The sequence below is a fragment of the Centruroides sculpturatus genome, unplaced genomic scaffold (assembly GCF_000671375.1).
Source record: "Centruroides sculpturatus isolate CEXI.00-Female unplaced genomic scaffold, Cexi_2.0 scaffold2417, whole genome shotgun sequence".
In the NCBI taxonomy this organism is placed as follows: Eukaryota; Metazoa; Arthropoda; class Arachnida; order Scorpiones; family Buthidae; genus Centruroides; species Centruroides sculpturatus.
In genome coordinates, this window is record NW_019388985.1 from 1 (window position 1) to 21,050 (window position 21,050).

General features: G+C 29.8%; 1 protein-coding gene and 1 pseudogene across 1 annotated transcript in view; both read right to left on the reverse strand.

Moving 5' to 3' along the window:
* Nucleotides 1–21: 21 nt before the first annotated feature.
* Nucleotides 22–21,050, reverse strand: part of LOC111617128 — a gene marked incomplete at its 3' end in the record, with an annotated part of 27,398 nt that continues 6,369 nt past the window's right edge. The window contains exons 3-8 of the mRNA XM_023358462.1: nucleotides 16,794–16,959; nucleotides 16,581–16,687; nucleotides 14,927–15,020; nucleotides 12,013–12,228; nucleotides 2,460–2,541; nucleotides 22–178 (exon numbers count right to left, since the gene is read on the reverse strand). Coding sequence (XP_023214230.1) covers nucleotides 22–178; nucleotides 2,460–2,541; nucleotides 12,013–12,228; nucleotides 14,927–15,020; nucleotides 16,581–16,687; nucleotides 16,794–16,959 — 822 coding nt within the window. The remainder of the gene's footprint in view (nucleotides 179–2,459; nucleotides 2,542–12,012; nucleotides 12,229–14,926; nucleotides 15,021–16,580; nucleotides 16,688–16,793; nucleotides 16,960–21,050) is intronic.
* On the reverse strand, nucleotides 17,320–20,872 carry LOC111617129 (annotated as a pseudogene).

The following is a 21,050-nucleotide window of genomic DNA, read 5'->3' on the forward strand; positions in this document are numbered from 1 at the left end:
TGAAAAAAATTTAAAAAATACCTAGAATCATATTTCCAGTTTTGTTGTAATTTTTCAGACCAAGATATCCATACAATGTTAAGAGTATCAACATAATAATCATATACTGTATTTTCAGTAGGATATGAACTCTCAAGTTGTCTAATTAAATTATCTATTTTATTACGTCCAAAGTCATCTACAGAGGCACAAATTGACCAAGTTACAGAAAAAAAGAACAACAGTTTTAAAAGTAAAGCAGGTGGATTATTTGAAATATTTCTCTGGAAAATAATATATGTAAAAATATAATATTTACATGATTTAGAAAATTATTATTATAAAGTTAATACGAAATATTAAATAATCTAATAATATAACAATTACTTTAATAGAAAAAGTATTTTTATTTCCAATAATAACAAAGTCAGTTTGATAGCTGCATAGTAAAAGATTCTCTTATTTCTTGTGTATATATCCAAGTTTAAATCTGATGTATTTTCTCATATTTATTTAATTAAAATTTTCAGGTGTTTCTTATCTGTTACACATATTGATCAAATTCAATGCAGATTGCAGTTTATATAATTAAAACTATACAAGTAGACTACTGAACCTCTTCAGTTTCCAGTAAACATGTAAATAAGTGACTTCCCAAATGTTTTTAAAATCCACCTGATTCCACTCGAAAGTGAAATTTGTTGATTAAAAGTATATGATATGAAGAATACTAAGTTAAAAAACATGCAACTTTAAAAAAATTAATCTGTTTCAAAAGAGATATTTTGAATATATAAATAAATTTATAAATATCTATAGAATCGTAACAGTTGATATTAAAGTAAATAGATAATTTAATTTAATTTTGAAAAAAAACGGACATTCTGCTCTAAATTTAACAATTAGTAGTTAGTAATTAATTAATTTAGATTAAAATTTGATATGGCACTCAAAACTACAACTATTGCAAGCTAGGCAGGCAACATTACCAGCTATGCTATATGGTACAGTAACCATATTTTTTTTTCAGAAAATAAAGGACAAATCAAAAATTGTTTCATAAAAAACTAGGTTGTATTTATTTGTTCCACTAAAACTAAAAAGCTTTGTAACATTTATTATAAAATATAAGCATTTAGATAGCATTATAAAAAATCATATTATTAGTTTAAAAAATTTTAATTTTGATACTTTTTACAAGAATAAATCAGGTTTGTGTTTTAAAAATTCATAAAACTGTATACAATTAATGTCAAAGTTGTATTTGGTATAAATGTATGCTTCCAATATTTTGATTTTTAATTCCATTAGTCCATATATTGTTTACTAATGAAAATACTTATTTGGTAGGGAATTAGATCCAAGGAAACAAGCAAAATTCATCAATTTTTAAAATATACATGTTTATCTGTAAAATATTTTAAAATTTCAACCCATCTACAGGCACACACTCATCATTATGTAGCCATTCTTTGATCTTTTCACTGGTGACTTAACTTTTAATACACAAATTTCAATTTACAAAATAAAGCATAAAATAGCTATTTTAGAAAAAAAAAAAAATCTATTGATGAAAGCAGTAAAATAAAGAACTGTCCTCTTAAATAAAGGATGAATGATAACCATACATCTTTCATTAACTATACAAGCTTATCAAGCAAAATTATTACCAATATTACCAACATGATTCATTTTCTCTGTTATTATTATTATTATTATTATTTTTTTTTTTTTGCTTCTTCAAAATTCTTTGAGATTCTTAAAACCTCTTTTTCATTATGGAAAGGAGAAATATTGGAATCAATCTATCAATGTTTGATAAAAAGAGTACTATCTAAAAATAGAACTATTAAAACTTTGACAAATTTAAGAACACAAAATAATGTTATAATGTAATGACACCAAAATTATCTGTGATTTTTTTAAACAATATTTGTAAAAACACAGTCATATCCAAGAGCAAATTTCAGCAGAAAAATTTTTATATGAACAATAAACAGGTTTCCCTTGATTAATGTGGTTAATTAATCCCTCATTCCTATCATGCATATCAAAATCATGTTAATCAAAATATGGTATCTATGTTAAGTAAAGACAGCTGATAAAGCTGCATAAATTAAAACTTCTGCCATATAAACAAAGGAATTGCCACAATTAATTTTGCATATTAAGCAAAACTATGTTAGGAAAAGGATACTTGTATAAAGGTTTATTGTTTTAATAATTACTTAAAATAAACTACATTGATAAAATATAACCTACCTCCATATATTTTGAAATTAAACAATCAAGTAATTTACACAGTGAAATAACTCCATTTAATTCAGTAATTGGCACTAATTCTTTGCAATGTTCTTTTTTAAAATTTAAAATAGTCAATAAAAAACTTTCAAACATTTGATTTAGTTCATTAATTATTTCATTATTCTCATATTGTTCAAGCCATGAATTTACATAGGTTCTCCAGCTGACATTATTACATTCAGTATAAACAATACCACATTGAGAAACTATTGAAGGACTTGCATATTCCAAATTATCAACTTCAAACAATAAATATACCTGAAAAATTAATAATACTACTTAATATTTTATATTATTTAATAATTTTAAGAATTAATAAAGCATATTAATTGTTTATTAAATTATTAAGATTTAAAAGTTAAATGTGTAACTTGATTTTTAAACAAAATCATCCAAAACTAAAAATGTACTGTATATATTTAATTAAATTAAAATTAAAATTTTATTGAAAATTTATAATACTTATAATTAATATTTTATTTGAAAATCCAACAAATATGTAGTATTATCCAGCACTGTAGTCATGCCAGGGTGTATTAAGGTGGCTTCCTGGTAGTTATTTTTTAAGCAGGACAAAGTCCTTGTATTTTGTAAACATCCAGGATGGCCTTTAGATCATGTACAGTTCAGTACCCATCAAAACCATGAGAAAATTATTTCTCGAAGAATTTTTCGTGCTGATTATGAATATGTAAGTCATTCTTGGCATATTTAAGCCATTTTGCAGATTTTCCACCACAAAACTTCACTTTGCCCATACAAACTCCACAGATAGTGGTGACTAAAACTCAGGGTGCCAGTTAGCATGCTGGCACTTTCTAATTTACAATTATACTCCCGGTATTATCAAAATTTAAAGCATGTAATAAAATATAGTCTAATTATTATTTATAAAATTTAAGCTAGATTAAATTATAAAAAAGTGAATACACATAAGTGGAGTTCCAGACAAAATTTCTGATAAATTGTTCTTGTTTTATACTGAGTTTATTAAACAAAATTTTTTTAAAACCTATTTAATCAAGGTTATTTATAAAAAAAAAATATTAATTTGTTAATTTTTATTTAAAAACAGATATTAGCTGAAGACATCCTTGGTTGTTGCGTGAAAGAAGCAAAGTGACAAAAATTGATACTGAACCAAATATTCCATCTTATCATCCTATTAGCCTAAAAATACTTCACTTTTGAAAATAATTGAAAAGTTGAAGAGATCCACAGTCAGTCTGCTGAGGTTCCACATGTTATTGAATAGTCAACTGATCAGAAACATTTAAATTATTGTTCATTAATCAACAATTAAATTATTTTCATTACAAGCAATTATTTATTATGACATCATCAAAATGCAAGGCTGCAATTTTTAATCATATTTTTAATTTATTTAATTTAAAATATATGCTCTCCATCTCAAATTAGTAATATCTTGTCCCTGTACATTGTACTTTTCCTACTAGCAAAACAGTCATGTTGATCATCTATCTAACTCCTTTTAGGGGAAATTTTTGAATTGAAATAACATCAATTCTGGTGCAAACCAGAAGTTCATATATAGTTAATTGGGGCCTCCTGCCCCTAAGCTTTCTATATCCATCTTGACTTTCAACTATCTATCTCCATTTTCAAGATTAAGGAAGGACCTACAGAGAGATGGATGGATGACATTGGGAATTTATAGATCTACAATGCTTTCAAATTGCAGCCCAATAAAATTTGATCACTGTTTAGTAAGATTATTAAAATCTGTTTAGTATTGATACAATGGACAGTGACAGCTGAATTAAAATAATTATATTTTACAGCGCAAATATGTTCTCTTAATCTGATTTTTAATTGTTTTCATATCATTATTTTATCAAATAATATGATATAATAAACATAACAATTAAATGGCAGGAAGCTTCAAATAAATCACATTTGGCATGTTTGAAGTTTAGAAGCATTTTTTCCCATAAACATTACAAAATTTTTTCCTGTTTGTATGGTGTTATATCATTTCTGAAACTTATAAATCATAATATACCTGAATCAGATAAAAAGAATTCATCTGAAGATATTTCAACTTGATTTTATTCAAACAAAACGTGAAGTAAAAAGTTTAAAATAAACTTCTAAATAAAAAATACCATCCAGTGGCATAGCGTGGGTGTCAGCCGCCCGAAGCAGAGGAAAATTTCGCCCCCCCCCTCATTTAGGTATCTCAATTTAAAAGACTAAAATTCAGTTTCGTTACAGAATAAGTAATGAAAAATTCTGTACTAGTGTTGCCACCTTTTTAAAATCGCCAATACTGACGGCAAGTCAGGTTTGTTCGAACAGAAGTTCCTAACACATGCATAATGTCATTTTGCAATGTGAAGAATAATGCGCAGTGCATGCCGGTTCTAAATCAGTTAGTGACTAGGGAGACTTGGGTAGGAGTAACGTAAGTGACCTAGATCTATTGGATATTGGAGGTATATATATTTACAAATAAATCATATAAGCAAAAAAAAAAAAAAATCAACAGGTAGCGCATGGACTATGAATCGATTCCTAGAGTGTCCGGATGGTAACACTATTCCGTGCTCATTTCAATCGATCCGAATCGTAGGTGCACAAAAATATGAAATAAAATGGTTCAAATTCTTACAAGATATTATTATTATTTATTGTGAAATTTTTCTGCCCCCTAAAACGTAATTTTGCCACCCCTTAAAAAGTGACGCCCGAGGCGGGCCACCCCTGCCGCCCCCACTACGCTATGCTACTAATACCATCTCACATTAGCAATAATATGTTAAATTTCACAACTGTTATAATTAAATCATACATCTATATTAAGTAACAACAGCTGTTAAAAATTTGAAAAACTTTCTGTTCAACTCAATATAACTTTTACTTTTTCACCATGGCATCCAAGAAATGTGTGGAGGGAACAAAGTCTAAGAGTGAAATTGTAATATCAATGATTAACATAAAAGAAAAACTTATTGCAAAGCATGAAAGCAGTATGTGTGGAAAATCTAACAGCAATGTTTAAGATGCTGAAGTCAATGGTAAATGCAATTTTCATTTTATTATACAGTATTTATGTATTTTATTTATTGTTTTCATTTTTTAGTTGATTATTTAGGGCATTTAGTTGTTACTTGTACCTTTAATTATGTGTATTTACTGTTTTAAATACATCAAAATAAGTATTGTTCTGGGTCTAGAAATAGATTAATTCACTTTCCATTATTTCTTATGAAGAAAATTGATTCAGACTTTAAACAGCCTCCTGGAATAAATTAAATTTTAAGTATAAGCACCACTGTACGAGAATAATAAAACAAGCCAAGTAACAGAATCAAAATCTATTTTACTTATACAAATAATAAAGTCAAAAACTAGAAATACTAAAATACATTGATATTCAAATAATTTTTAAGAAAATTAAATCATTTTAAATTTCATTTTGTTTTCAGGATGACTATCCAAAAGTGTCAATTTTTTATCATTGATATTTGATATATAATTATGTGAGGTCAGCCTATTGGGGGGGTGTTTTCGACAGCCGAGCAGTCATTACTGTCTTGTGGGCGCAGAATGACTCACCGAGACAGGTTTAACATATAAAACTGTTTAATAAAATACGTAAATTGTTCTTACAATAATTCAATATGTCAGGCAGAAGCCTATCCAACGATGGGTTACTATAACAGCTCCAGTAAAAATGGAAAAGTTCGACTGTTCGATCGGTCCTTGGATATTTTCAGCACGCTGGACACAGAGAACGTCGGTACCAGGGCATGCACAGCACGTGTAGAGATGTCCTCGATGGACAAATCGAACCTCGATGATTCTGGACGTGACGGGTTGGCGAAACCAGCTCCTTGAGCATCCTACGTTGTATCTCTGGCACGAGCACTAAATCCCAGCAAGGGAGCACTAAGCACCAAAACCCAAGACCTTGTAAAGTTCCCGAAAATGCAGTTTTATCGATTTTTCCACTGCCGTCACCACTCCATTGGTCTCTCCTCGTCACGTAGTGACAACTCAAAACCCAACAGAGGGAGCAGGAGCAGGGCCAGATCATCGCATAGACAAATGAGACAAATGTCTAGGGCCCGGTTTTTAGAAGGGCCCGGTCAAACTGTCTACTTTGAAAAGATTTGTAAATAAGATAGTTTACTTTTCTGTTGGACAACAGTATATAATAAACAAACAAAAATATATTGCTTTTTATATGGTTATTGTGAATTCTAAAATCAAAAGAAAATGTACGTGGGTTGTTCAAAAAGTTCGGGAACTTTTTGAACGCCTCCAGTTGGTTATTTTTTAATTCGCTTGGAGGCGTTGTGTCCACGGAAACCTCCCAAGTAACCTCCATCAACCCGTTTGTTGATATCTTGTTTTGGTGATTAGTTACGGCCGTTTATGTGAAGTGGTGTTTGTGGGGTTCGGCGAAAAATCGAATCCGCAGAAATCAGCTCTTTGAAAGAACAGCGTTGTTCTGTGAAATTCTTTGTGAAACTCGGAAAATCCTTCACGGGTGGGTGAAACAGCCTCCCGCCCCAAAAAGCTCGACAAGTTCGCTCAAATGTTAAGGTGATGTTGACTGTTTTTTTTCGATGCAAAGGGGGTTGTGCATCACGAATACCTACCTACAGGCCAGACAGTCAACACGGAGTACTACCTGGTGTTATGAATCGCCTAAGAGACAAAATCAGGAGAAAACAGCCCGAACTTTGGAGGAGCGGCGAGTGGTTCTTTCACCACGACAACGCGCCGGCTCATTTGTCCCTCAGAACACATGAGCTTTTGGCCAAAAACAAGACCGCTGTGTGCTTCCCCACCCGACCTGGTCTCATGCGACTTTTCCCTGTTCTCCAACAAACTAAAAACGCGCTCAAAGGAAAAACATTTGCCACCATTCCAGAGATAGAAAAAAACGACGGAGGAGCTTATGAGTATTACGGAAAAAGCGTTCCAGGACTGTTTCAAAAAGTGGAAGTGTATATGCTGCGGAGGAGACTACTTTGAAAGGGACCCAACAAATAAATTGTATGTGAAGTATTTTTTTTTTTAATAAATAAAGTTCGGGAACTTTTTGAACAACCCTCGTATTCTTATGTTTCTTCTTATTGAAAGTAAAACTCCCAATAATTTAGAATATTCTTTATAGTGATAAGAATAATATTAACTATATGTGTTCTTAAATCCTGTGAAATATTGTTAAATAATTTTGCTTTTATTTTTTATAAAGCAGCTGTCCATATGCAATTTAATAGAAATAATAGTAACAAGATTTTATTAATTGAAAGAGCCGAGAGGGGACCCGGAAGAAAAAATGTCTAGGGCCCCAAAGTGGGTTAATCCGGCCCTGAGCGGGAGAGGCCAACATCGTGTCAGAACACGACTCCTCTCCAATTCGTTTTCCTCGACTTTACTCTATCTATTGTTTAAAATCTTTTAACAAGACAAAAGGTTCATTGTTTAAATCTGATATTTAAGTTCGCTCTTTCGCGCTACGAAACTTGAGTCATTCAAAAAGTCGTTAATTGCCTCCTTTCAGACCCCGTTTGGGTCCTCACAATTAATTTTTATAAAAAATATGCAAAAAAGTTATCTCCTATACATATTTTTTCTAAGAATAAAATCATTTTAATAATACATCTAATAAATAATAAAATTATCTTATTATAAGTGAATGTATCAACATTTTTACATAAGTTTTAAANATATTTTTTCTAAGAATAAAATCATTTTAATAATACATCTAATAAATAATAAAATTATCTTATTATAAGTGAATGTATCAACATTTTTACATAAGTTTTAAATACATATTTGTTTTTATTTATTTATTATTTTCTTCTAAATTATTATTCACTTTTTTACTTTCTACAGTTACTCTTTTTATATATCATTCTGCCATACATGTATTTTATGTATTATATTATAGCTTTTATCCGTTTTTTTTTCTTTGCTTCATTGTAATTTTATTCATTTATTTGGGCTTGTTGTGTAATGAGGAATGGAAATCCACTGCCTAATAACATTTCCAAACATCAATGTAATAAATAAATAATTTTCTTTTTTTAGTATGCTTAGAAAATAATTTATAATAATGTTAGTAAGTCTAATTTGTCTAAAATAACTTTTTATAATAAGTTATCTAAACAATAACTCTTAGTTTATCTAAACAGTAACCTTCTTATTTGTCTAAAATAGTCAATATCATTGATATCCATCAACAATTTATAAAATTATAACTTCTCACAAACTAATTAGTTTAAAAAAAAAACTATCAGAAACAAGTTACATAAATGCTTTCAGATTCTAAACAAAATTAAATTATTCTGCTAAAAATGATTAAATAATTTCTGTAACATAATGCTATCTATCACAGAAATAGTAAAATAAACAAACAACAGTGAATGCATCAAAGATGTTAAAATAAAAATTTCTACACCATTTTTCATACCAAATGTATGACACATCAAAGCAAAAAAAAAGCAATCACTGCATATGGATGTTTGGAATGTAACAAAGACTGAGAAGTGGTTAAAAGAAAAACATTTAAATCAAAACTTAAAAAATGCATTATAAAGTGTAAGTGAACAAGGTGTAAGACCTTGTGGAATAGACTACATACAGCCACTCTTCACTTGAAAACCTACATGTTTAACAACCACTCAGACTTATGAACAGTTCTCCATCACAACAAATCCCCTTACTTAGTCAGTCTCATTCCTGCAGTTCATCAGCATTAGCTATATGAAACTTTCACAATCTCCAAAATTACATTTATTTATAAATTTGTACTTTATTGTGTATCCAATATGCAGTATTCAATGACTAAAATATTAATTTGAATGTCTTATTTTTTTGAATAAATTTTAATTTTTTTGGTACATCATTTTTAAAATTTTTGCTGATTATATTTTTGTTTTGTAATATGTAAGAGATGCAAATTAAAATAAAGTTATCAAGTTGAGTTTCTTTTAAATTTTTTCTCCATCCAGAATAAAAAAAACAATTAAGCTCTCATTTATCAACCAATTCAGTTAACAACCTAGTCATGGGAACACACAGTTGTTCAGTGAGGAGTGGCTGTAATCTATAATTTCAAATAGGGCACCTATATATTATCATGGCTGTCATATTCTATGCTAAATAAAAACATAATTATAAACATAATTTCTCATTCTTACTACTTATATCATATGAAAATAGGATTCTATCCCAATGGTAATAAATCAAATTTCAATTAAAAGAACTAAGAATAAATAAAAAATTTCTCAGAATTATTGTTAATAATTATTTACAAAAATGGTTTAATCTTGCAAAACGAGATATATCTTAAATAATATCATACAGATGTATTCATATTTACTACAATAATGTTACAAAAATATTAGAGATAATATAGTCAATTATTTGACTGGATATAAAAATATAAAAACATAAAATTAATCTTTGTTAATTTTATTATACAAATATTCTTAACAAACTAGATTTGATCTAGAACACAATGATTTATTAGAACATAAAGAAATATGGGCAATTATAATTAAGGTACATTGTCTAGAGAGATATTTATCAGGCCAAATGCAACCAAATTTGATATGGTAATATTTCAGGACATACAAAAGACATTTCTATACAAAAAAAATATCAAAACTCACAACCAATGAATCTTTAAGTGGCATATTTAACACTGTAAACAACAAACATTTTATTTGTACACATGCTATACAGATGTTTTAATGATGCAAAGAATACTGTTTGATATGGTCCCCATTCTGAAGGTGTAAAGCCTGAAGACAATGAACAATGTGTTCAATAGATGATAGCAATTGATCCTCTGTAGTGCTTCTCATATGTAGTGTAATACTATGTTTCAAAGCTTTTATCTTTGAAATAAAAATGTGAGAATCTGGACTTCAACATAAACAATTTAATGTTGTAACATCAACTTTGTCAACTTTCACATCTGGGAATATATCTTCTGTTAAGTTCTCAGCATCAATAAAGATGCTTTCAAGCAACCTTTTGACATGCTGTCCCGATTTCGTCATTTCCATATAACAACTAGCTATCCAACCAAGTATTAGCAGTTGTTACCAGTCCCTCAACTGGACCACTTGTTTTCCCTGTGCTTCAAATTTTGGATACATTTGGATACATTGTTTATTATATGTTTGGATATATCATTCTGTTATCTCAGTGGATACCTCATTCTATTATATCATCAGATACATCGTTTTAAGTATCTCTATGGGTACATCATTCTTCTTGCCTGCAGCCATACTATCAACTGTTGACCTCTGAACTAAGAACTATCATCTAGAACTTTCTTCCTTTCAACCCAACCAGCAAGCATCAGATCTCCATCCTCTACAAGGTATTTATCCCCGCTTGAATTTGAACTCTCTCTCTCTCTCACGAAAAGTGACAGCATCTATACCTAGTTTATTTCATTATATTATAACCCGTTAATGGAAATGTATACTATGTATTCTCTTTTTACAAATAAACAGTTATTCAGTTGTTAACTTAGTGTGCGAGTCAGTCTCTTACAACTCACTGTCTCTGTCTCCATCTGGACCTGATTGTTTGTGTACGCAACCGCTCACATGACCTACTTTAAAAAAATGAACCAACATGCTGTTTTGACTTCTGTGTCAAATGAGACACAGAAGTATTAGTCCTGATGAGGCATCAAAGAGGTGTCGACCCTCTTATCATGAAAATATTCCAAAAATAAAAAATTACTGAAAAACAATTAAAATCATTTAATATCATACATAATAACATGATGTTAAATGAATTTAATTGATCCTAAATTATTTCAATTGATTCTGATTGATACATTCTAATACTAAAACTTATTAAAAATAATTTATCAAAAAATATTTTGTTGATTTTGTGAGACTCAGCACTACGTAATCTGTTTACGTGCTTAACTCATAATATAACTTCCTAATAATACCATTTTGTCGGATAACTGTCAACTTTCACACCTGGGAGCTAATTGTTCAGTGAGTTCTCAGCAGCGAAAGTGACGCTTTCCCATAACCTTCTGACCTATTGTCTTAAGTTCATCAGTTTAAGATAACAAGAAACTGAAAAATTGATCAAGTCGTCGCTCATTCCTCGAGTAGTACGATCATTCCGACATTCCTTCTAAAAGTGACTATGACTACCCATCAGGATATCAGTGCCCAAGGATATTGCAGAACATTGCATCATCAAGACGTGGATAACTTTTCTTGACGAGCAACAACAAAGAAGAGATAATCACCACCAGTTTTTTTCAACATCTAATTAACGCCAAGGACATCCTCTACTCCAGGTATTTATCACCACACAAACAATTGTAAATTCTCTCTCTCATTCATTTAAACCCTACTATCAAAACTATCGACATATTGTAAGACATGTATTGCCTATCGTTACCAATTAAATGGTTGTTACGTTAATCTAGTCTCTGCGTAAGTCACTTCCAGGTCGCTGTCTCTCACTCCATCCGCCCAATCAACTGCACATGTGACTGCTCGCATAATCTACATAACCCTCTCAATCTGACAAAGGTTACACTGGTGTCAGTCCTGACAGAGATCAAGAGGTGTTGACCCACCGGTCACAATTTCATAATTTGTATTAATAGTTTTTGAACTTTTTAAGATTAATATATATACAATATATATTTCATAATAAATAAAAAAAAGAACACTTCATAAAATTTTCATTAAATACCTGTGGAGACAAAGGAATATGTTCACCATTAATTAATGTCAGAACTTTGTTCTTATCCACTACTGAATTCATACATTCAATCCATGATGAATCTATAGGAGCATCAAAAATTATCCATTTTTCTTCAGCTTTTGTATCTAAGCATGATCGTAGCAATGAAGATATTAATCCATCCTTCCATATTCCTGTTACAAAATCGAGTTCACCAAATAATTTCTTTACAGTTAATATTTTAGGGTTTAAAATATATTCCTGAAATAAAAATTTTACTTCTTTATAATTCATTTATAAATATCAAAAATTAGTGAATGTGTATTTCTTAACATCTAAATTGTCCACTCTGTTTCATTAGTAAATATTATACTTTTTTTTTACTTTTATTAACTTCTTTCAGATATATTATATACTACATATACTTCAGATATGTGTTTAATTCATCATCATCTATGATAATTTATATGAAATGCACTCAAATTCTAAGGTCTCCTATTTTATTTCTCAAGGACAATTAACAACAACAACAAAAAAAAAAAAAACTATTGCAGTAATGAAGGTCTATTAAATACCAAACATCACATGGCCAAAAAAGTATTCAAATCCTGAACAGATGACAGAGACAGACATATAGAGATAGGGCTATGGATGTGAAAAATACACTTTTGGATAAGAAAGTTTCAGAAAAAAAGCAATCTGAATGTGAAAACATTCTGAAACAGCCAAGGCCTTAAACCAGCCAGTTTAAGGAAAAGCAGTAGTTGTGAACGAACAGCATATAACCATTGAAGAAATTACAAGTAAAACTGAAATTTGAATGGGTTCTGTTCACAATATTGTCCATGATAACTTGAAAATGACAAAAATATCATCCTAAAGGATGACCTGACAGTTGACTCTAAAGCTCAGAGATAATCATATAGGTGTTTATTGAGCAAATAATAGGTGTTTGTCAAGAAAATGTACAATGTTTCAGGTTGAAAAATGATAAATGTTTCATGACTGTAAATTTTTCATTTTTTAGAAATAAAATAAGAGACCTTAGAACTTGAATGCACTTTGTATATCTTTTTAAGTTGTTTTTAATTTGTCAAAAAATCACCTAGTTTTTCTTTAAATTTCTTTTATTTGTGTAATTTTTCCATTCATGTAAGAGAGGAGTTGCAAACTAGTGGCACATCGGGAGAAATCATCTGGCACACAACGTATCATACAATTTTGGTTTATAATCTGTTTTTCAATCAACTTCTTTACATTTTTCTAATTAATTTTTCATTTCTTTAAATATCAGTATATGAAGTCTAAAAACTTTGGCATACATTTTAAAGATATGTATGCTTACTATATGGCATATAGACTCAAAAAGATTTGCTATCCCTGATATATGGGAAAGTGAGTAACAGTGAGATTCTCTTGTTTAGTGAATTCTTTTTATTTCATTTTATTTCAATACTATAACAACATAAATTCCATTCCTGCTTAAAATAAAGTTTAACATGTTTATGTAACATAATATCATGATTTACATTGGCATCTTATACATTTACTGATCTATAAAATTAAAATCTGTGTGCCTAAAAATTGTCTTACAGTTCTCACATATGAAGTACAGTGAAATAAATTATATTAAACTATAAGATGGGTGAAACTTACTAGGAAAGACAATAAACAAAATATAATGAAACTGAATACATCTTTTTTTATATTTTGCTTTATTTCAATAACAGTAAAACATTTTGGTTATATTTTAGTTCACTTCTATTTAATTTTATATTATTAAACTTTGATTTAGTCTATTTTCACTTTGTTCAGTAACAAATAAAGCATTATTCTATTACTATATACAAGTAGTTTCATTTGTTAAAGAAAAAAAGGAAGGAAAAGAAAAAATAATCAACAAAGTCTGCACAATGAAAAATGACAAATAAGACTAATGTCTCCTTGGAGAAATGGCATATACATGTGATCTTTTACCACAACCATCCCACCTAGGTAAGATGTAGAATTGTCATAGCTGTTGAATCTATCATACCAGACATGCTGACCAGAGTGTGATCAAGGTAAATTGATGTATACACTCCAAAAGTGTAAAACTACATTTTTGTAAAATCTATACTTGTACGAGTTTAAATTTGTAACCGTAGTTTTTAATTTAGAATATAGCTTCTTTGTATCTGCTAAATTTATTGCATTATTCATACAGTGTATTGCTACAATAATTGAAAGCTCAACACTCGGCATGTAACTCTTCAGTGTAAATACTGTATTCAAATTTTGTACATATGTTTTCTTTGTAATTATTTTCTTTCATTGGTTGTAAATAAGCGTTGCGGTGACCATGAGGTTGCATCGAATATCTTAACTTTCATTCTGTCCTATCTCGCTTTATTTCACCTTCAACCTGAACCTTTCCTAAAACTTTTATTCTTCTTTCCTTTTCATGTTTCTTAAGCTATACCAAAGAGTGCAGCCAATAAACAATTCTCTAGTGACCAGAGTGTGACAGAACTGTAACTAAAGGCTAGATATGTGTTATGTTGCAAAGGGTGTCCACATTGAGCACTTATGATGTCTGAGATAAAAATGTGTTGCGTTAATCTTTCATTTCATGTAAGATTTATTGTTTATATCATAAACAACATTAAAACCCTGAAAATCTTTGACCAGAATATACAATACTTAAGTTTGTATTTTTAACAAAGATACAAATAAGAATTTTTCAGCCATTAATAAATTTTAATTCCACAGCCTTATATACAGTACATATTAATTTAGTTTATATTGTTTAATAACAAATAAGAGAAATTAAGGTAGTCTTAATATAGTTTATTTGCATGAAAATTTAAAAGGAATGCATAATCTTAGATTAATAATAATATTTTTATATATTTTATTTACTGTATTAACTTTTAAATCTTACCTTAATAAAATAAAAACCACTAATGTTTAAAACAGCTAATTGATTTAAAGCTAATCTTAATGTCTTCCAAATTACACTTTTTCCAGATCCACTACTTCCACAAAGAATAATATTTTGATATATATCCATATTTTGATGTAATTGTAATACATTTTTTACTGTACTTGGTTCATCTTGTAGCTTATTTTCTTTCAAAGCAGAATGGATTTCTTTTTCTAACTGAAAATAAATAATTCTTAATATAATAAAATCATTTCAAAGAGTTTAATTCATGACATAAAATCAAAATTTAATGACTAAGATTTTCTTAAATACTACAGAAATATGTAAAAGGACTGTATAATTAAGCTTAAAAAAAGATAATTTTCTCTATTAGATTTTCAATTTTTTATGCAAAAATTATACTAAATTAAAAAAATAATGATAATATAATTAAAAATAAAACTGCACAATAAAATTTTAAACAATCGTGATAACTTTACAAATTTTGTAATCATGTTATCCACATTCAAAAAATAATGATTACTATGCGAGAGGTTCAATGCAAAAGGAATTATACTGAAGCATGATAGCCAACAAAACAACTTTAATTTTGTGATAAAACAGATTATTTATAGGTTCTCACTCCTTGTGGACTTTCCAGGTCCTTCTGTGTTAACAATACAACAACAATTCACGTAATTAATTCCATCACAAATTCCAACCCAATGCTAATTATATACTATACAACTTATCCTATGATCACAAACAAATTCTTAACCTAACTTAAAAACTAATTAGTAGATAGATAGATAGAAGAGGAAGTGTGGGATTGATAAGACAGAGGCCACCCAATTTCTTGACGAACATCTCGGTTTGAATTCTCATTCCAACTTCCAAGCTACTCATGTGTTCTTTTCTCCTTTTTCTCTCCAGAATAATAACTCTCCAAAGGATTTACCTCCAGTTCTGGTTGTTTAATTTTCTCATAGATCTCCCACTCTAAGGCCTCATTCACCAGCGCTTGTCAATCTCAAAACTCCTAAACCTTGATGGTATATGTCTTTCTCTCTCCATGTCTGGTCAAAGAATGTTCTCCTGAAGTGGGGTTTTTGCCTTCCAGCTTTGCTGTATCCTATTGTTCATGTCCCACACCCTGGTGGGAAAGAATTGAGTCAGGATTCCTTAGAAGTTTGGAAACAATAGAACAAAGGAAATTGGACAGGGAAATAGGATTAAAAGATATAGAATATAAAATTAAAATTACACACAAAAGAAAAAAAGCATACAGCCACAATTATACAACATACAATCGTAATCATACCAGCAAACATATTAATTTTGAAGACATCACTACTAACTAATTCTTGAATACAGTGATTCAATGTAAATCCAATTAATTCATTCATTCTAGACAATCTAAAATAAATATATATATAAAAACACATTTTATAGAGAATAAATATTGTGTTTAATACTAAAAAACAACAAGAAATTAATGTAAAATTAATATAAAAAAACTAATGTNAATATTAATACAATTATAAATAAGTTAATTATCTAAGTTTATCTAATTGCAATTTAATATAATAAAAATCTTCAAATTTTTCCAACTTTAAAATGTATGAATTTGAAATTTAAATCACTTTATTAGTTACAAAATTAATGCAAGAACTTACTGTCAGGGTTATACTGTACAAGTATAGATACAGTATCTCCACATTGACGAAGAACATTTGCTGCTAAACAATAATTTGCATTGCGCATGTTGATACCACATACCTGTAAAAAATTTAAATATTTTTATTGTTAAATGATAATTATTGTAAAAATGGTAAATACGTTTAACAAATGAAAAATGTAGACTAAAAATAATGTAAAAACTTACTTCTAATAATTGATCGCCAACTTGCAAACCTGCTTGAGCCGCTAAACTTTTGTCGTGAACTGATGAAACAAAAACGCTGTTTCCGCCCAATCCACAAATTATTTGAATTCCAAGAGGTTCTGAACACTTATCTATTTCAATTCTTCTTAAATCTCCTGGTTTAGGTCTAAGTAAATAAATAATTCAGTATGAATTTCATTATTTATATTTTTAATTTTCAGACAATTCTTTAATGTATATTAATAGAGAGATGATCAGATGTAAAAGTTTCTTAAATTTGCTTTTATACAATTAAGTTAATATCAAAGTACAATAATGATTTATAAGCAAATCTTGATCTTGATTAATGGAAATTAGCTTATGTTATTTCTTGTAGCTGAAATTTACTTCATTCCTACATAACTCAGTCATAATAAAATAAAAATATCTGAAAATTACTTTCAGATGAAATAATAAATTTACACCTCGCTACAAGCAAATGATAATTAAAGCTAAAATGAAAATAAAAAGATGAAAGTTTCTGATGTTAGAATTTAATTTAAACTGTTTAATAGCCTGCTTTTATTGGCAGTTTTAATTAAGCTTTTTCAACCCGGATACGGGATTATATATATTCTATGGAAATGATGCAAGACATTATTAATCAAAATTTGTTTTATTTAGAGAAAACAATATATGGGTATGCTTTGCATAGTGAACATAATAGATTTATTTTATTTCCTTTTCTTTTGAAGCATATTATTAAGTTTTATATGAGATTAATATATGTGGATAACCAGATTATCATAATGATCTTGGAACGCCATCACCACCAGTTAAAGAGCAACTTTGTACCAAAGCATGGCTAAGCAAGCTTCAGAATACATTATAGTTATACAGAACTGTTTTGGAAATATTTGAAGAACAAAGACAATTAGAATTTAAATTATGAAATTTTTGTATGAGCAGGCCTCAGAGTACCATTTTCCCTCTGAAAAACTGAGTTGAAATACAGAAAAAATGAGTAAGTGTAATAGTAACAAAACAAAATGAAAACATGGAAGGAAAACTAAACAAAATAGCAGTAAAAGTTGTTTTTTTTTTACTGTTATGGTTAAATACATTTTAAAACTTTCTGTATATACTGTAATATTTCCAGTAAACATGAATACTTAATAAGTCTTCGGCTTCTTCTGTAAATAATCAGTCTTGAAAGATGATGTTCTTTTATTAAGATTTTTCTGGATGCTTTCAGCTTCCTTTTTTTTTTTTTTTTTTTTGCTTTCTCTTCCTTTTGAACGCTTTTAACACTAACAAGTATGACATGTGCTGCCCATGTTTCATTCATGTTCTTCTCCAGTTTTTTGTTTGCTGCTTCTAACAAAACTTGGCCTGTCTTGTGTATTTCACTTTCTTCTACTTTTTTTTTCTGCTTTAAACTCTGCTGCAGTGCCATAATCTTTTCCTTGTCATGAACAGCTTTCTTTTGATGTTCTTCAAAATGTTTCTGTGCTTCCTCTTCCTCTTCTGCTCTTTTTTTTCTGTTTTTCTTCTTCTTTTAACTTCTTTTCATTTTCCAATTGTTCTTGATAATTTCTGTGTGCTGAAGCAGCTAATTTCAGTAGATATTTCAAAATAGGTACAAAGTGTGGGCTTTGATCATACATGTTTAGTCCCTCCCTTAACAATCAAAAGTGAATTACTCATTCTTTCTGATATTGATGCTCTATCAGAAAGCACCCAGTGTGAAATTGAAAATCTCCGTTCCACATCAGCATTGCCATGAGAGAGGGTCAATACTGAGTTCACCATTTTGGCTACACTGGGATATCTTGTAATCCCTCAATTTAAAATACTGACTCAAATAATAATCAATTCTCTCATCTGTTGTGTCAAATCACACTCAAATTGAAGTAGCTGCCACTCGCCCTACAGAGTATCCTTAGCAATGTCACATGGAAGAGCTCTTGCAATGCTTACAATGTCCTTATAAGTGCTTTTTTCATTAATACTACTTGGCTGAAGACATGTCAATGATTCAACAGTTTGCATTGAATTGGAGCTTTTTCTATCATATATGTGGAAGCCACAACAGTGTTTTTGTAAGCAACTGCAAAAATGCAATTGATCTTTTTGAGATAATTTACTCAACTCATTGGCAACCTCACCTAGCATTGCAAATAATTTCCTCTATTGGCAAAATATTTGTCTTGTCAAATAATTTCCTTGGATTTAATACATTACTACCAGGCATAACAGACTTAGACTGAAAAACAAGCTTCAAATTTATTTATTTATTTAGCGTATGGCTACACATCTAATTGTTAACAAGAACAGAAAGCAGAAAAAGTAAGAACACAAATCATAAATGTAAATCTAAGTTAGAAATATAGTTTAAAGCACTTTCAGTCATAATCAGGAAGTCACTCAGTTGTCCCGGAAAAGATCTTACTGGACAACCTTCCAAGATATGATGTATAGTCTGTCTTTCAGCACCACAGTCACACTGTGGGGATGCAACTTTTCCCCACCTAAAAAGACTGTCCCTGCACAACCCATGTTTGGTCCGAATCCTACAAGCTTCAAAATATCTACTTTTAAAATTCTAGTAACTAGCTTTAGAAGCAAGTCCCATAGTTTGTTGTACAGGAGATGTATTAGAGGTTCTTCTCTTTGAAAAAATGATGTATATTTTGTGAAAATTTATGCACTTGAAATGCCTTGATGTACTTCTGCTTTCATGGAAGGAATCTTCAACAAACAGCATATACTTCTGTACAAAGCACTTGACATTATGCTTTGTTTACTTGAAGGAATATACTTTAAGTTATGCCCTCCCACTGCTCAATTAACCTTGATGTTGCATCATGGAATGTCAGTAAATGTGATGATGTTTTATAAATCTATGCTTGGGCAATTTGAGCTTTTCTTGCACAGATTCATAACTTTCCCACCGAGCAAGCCATCCATCAAAAAATCTGTAAACTGCCACAATAAGTTCAAATGCATCTTCACCCAGTTCACTTAATGCTTTCAGATATGTGTTATGAATAATATGAATCTTACATGTTTCAATGTCAGCAAGGCTTTTCTTGGAAATTCCCAGTAAATCTTCCTTAAAAAGTCGTAATGGTTTTTGGTTAACATTAGGACCATCTGATCCTATCATCAAAAGTTTGTGCAGTGACAGGTTGGCATCATCAATAGCCTTGATAATGTGTATATGCAATGTTTCTGCATCTGCACACCCAAGAAATACATATTTAGGTATCTGCAGACAACTTGTTCTTTTTTCTCAGACCAAAACCTAATCATTATCCATAACTCTTTCTTACTTTCCACATTGATGGTTTCATCATAACTAATTGTAAAGAATGAAAAGTGGGCTGCTTCTAGCATTTTTTTTGAAAACAGGGAGCCAATGCTTCAGTTATTAAATATTGCAATTTCTTCTCACTCATTGATATTCCTTCAGGAAGTTTAGTTTTAGGAAGCATTGCCTGTAGTGTTAGAATCATATTATTAGAAGCAGCAAATGAGAAATTACTACATATTGTTTTCATGGCCCATACAAGTTCTGTATGGTATGCAACATCTTTTGGATTATATAAACTGACAGTTGCTGATCCTTCTCCAGTTACTTGGAATTTCATCAATTTTTGATGGGCCTGGGAAACTATCACCTGGTCCAACCAATGTCAGGCGTAACTATCTTGGACCATAAGCACAGGTAAATTTTTATTTGTGCTTGGCAGTACCTCCATAATCAAAAAGTGCCTGGAAACCTTTTTTCACTTGTATTATGCAATTACATACTTTTCAAAATACATCAGTGTCTAAACATACAGTTGCCCATAATCCTACTGTACAATCTGCCTTGTCCTTTTGTTTCAACCAATCAGTTCAGAATTTGCACTTTGGTGGTGTCATATTCAGTGGAATCAAATCATTACATCCATTGTCTATACTTGGAACCTGCTATAAACCAACAGTTTGTCAGTATCATTCCACTAGAGATTTTTATTGATTAATCACAATCAGAAGTGAACAACAGCATTCCACACAATTGGCTACTACATATTCTACACATGTACAGTACAAAATACATCCATCACTCATTGCATTCTTACAAAACACTATGCAGCACTGGAGAACAACACTACGTCTCAGTGTTCATAACACTTCCATACAAACAAACTAATATTTATATTACAAATATTTATTAGACAAGGAATTTTTCAAGGAGATTCCTTGAGTCCTCTCTGATTCTGCCTAGCC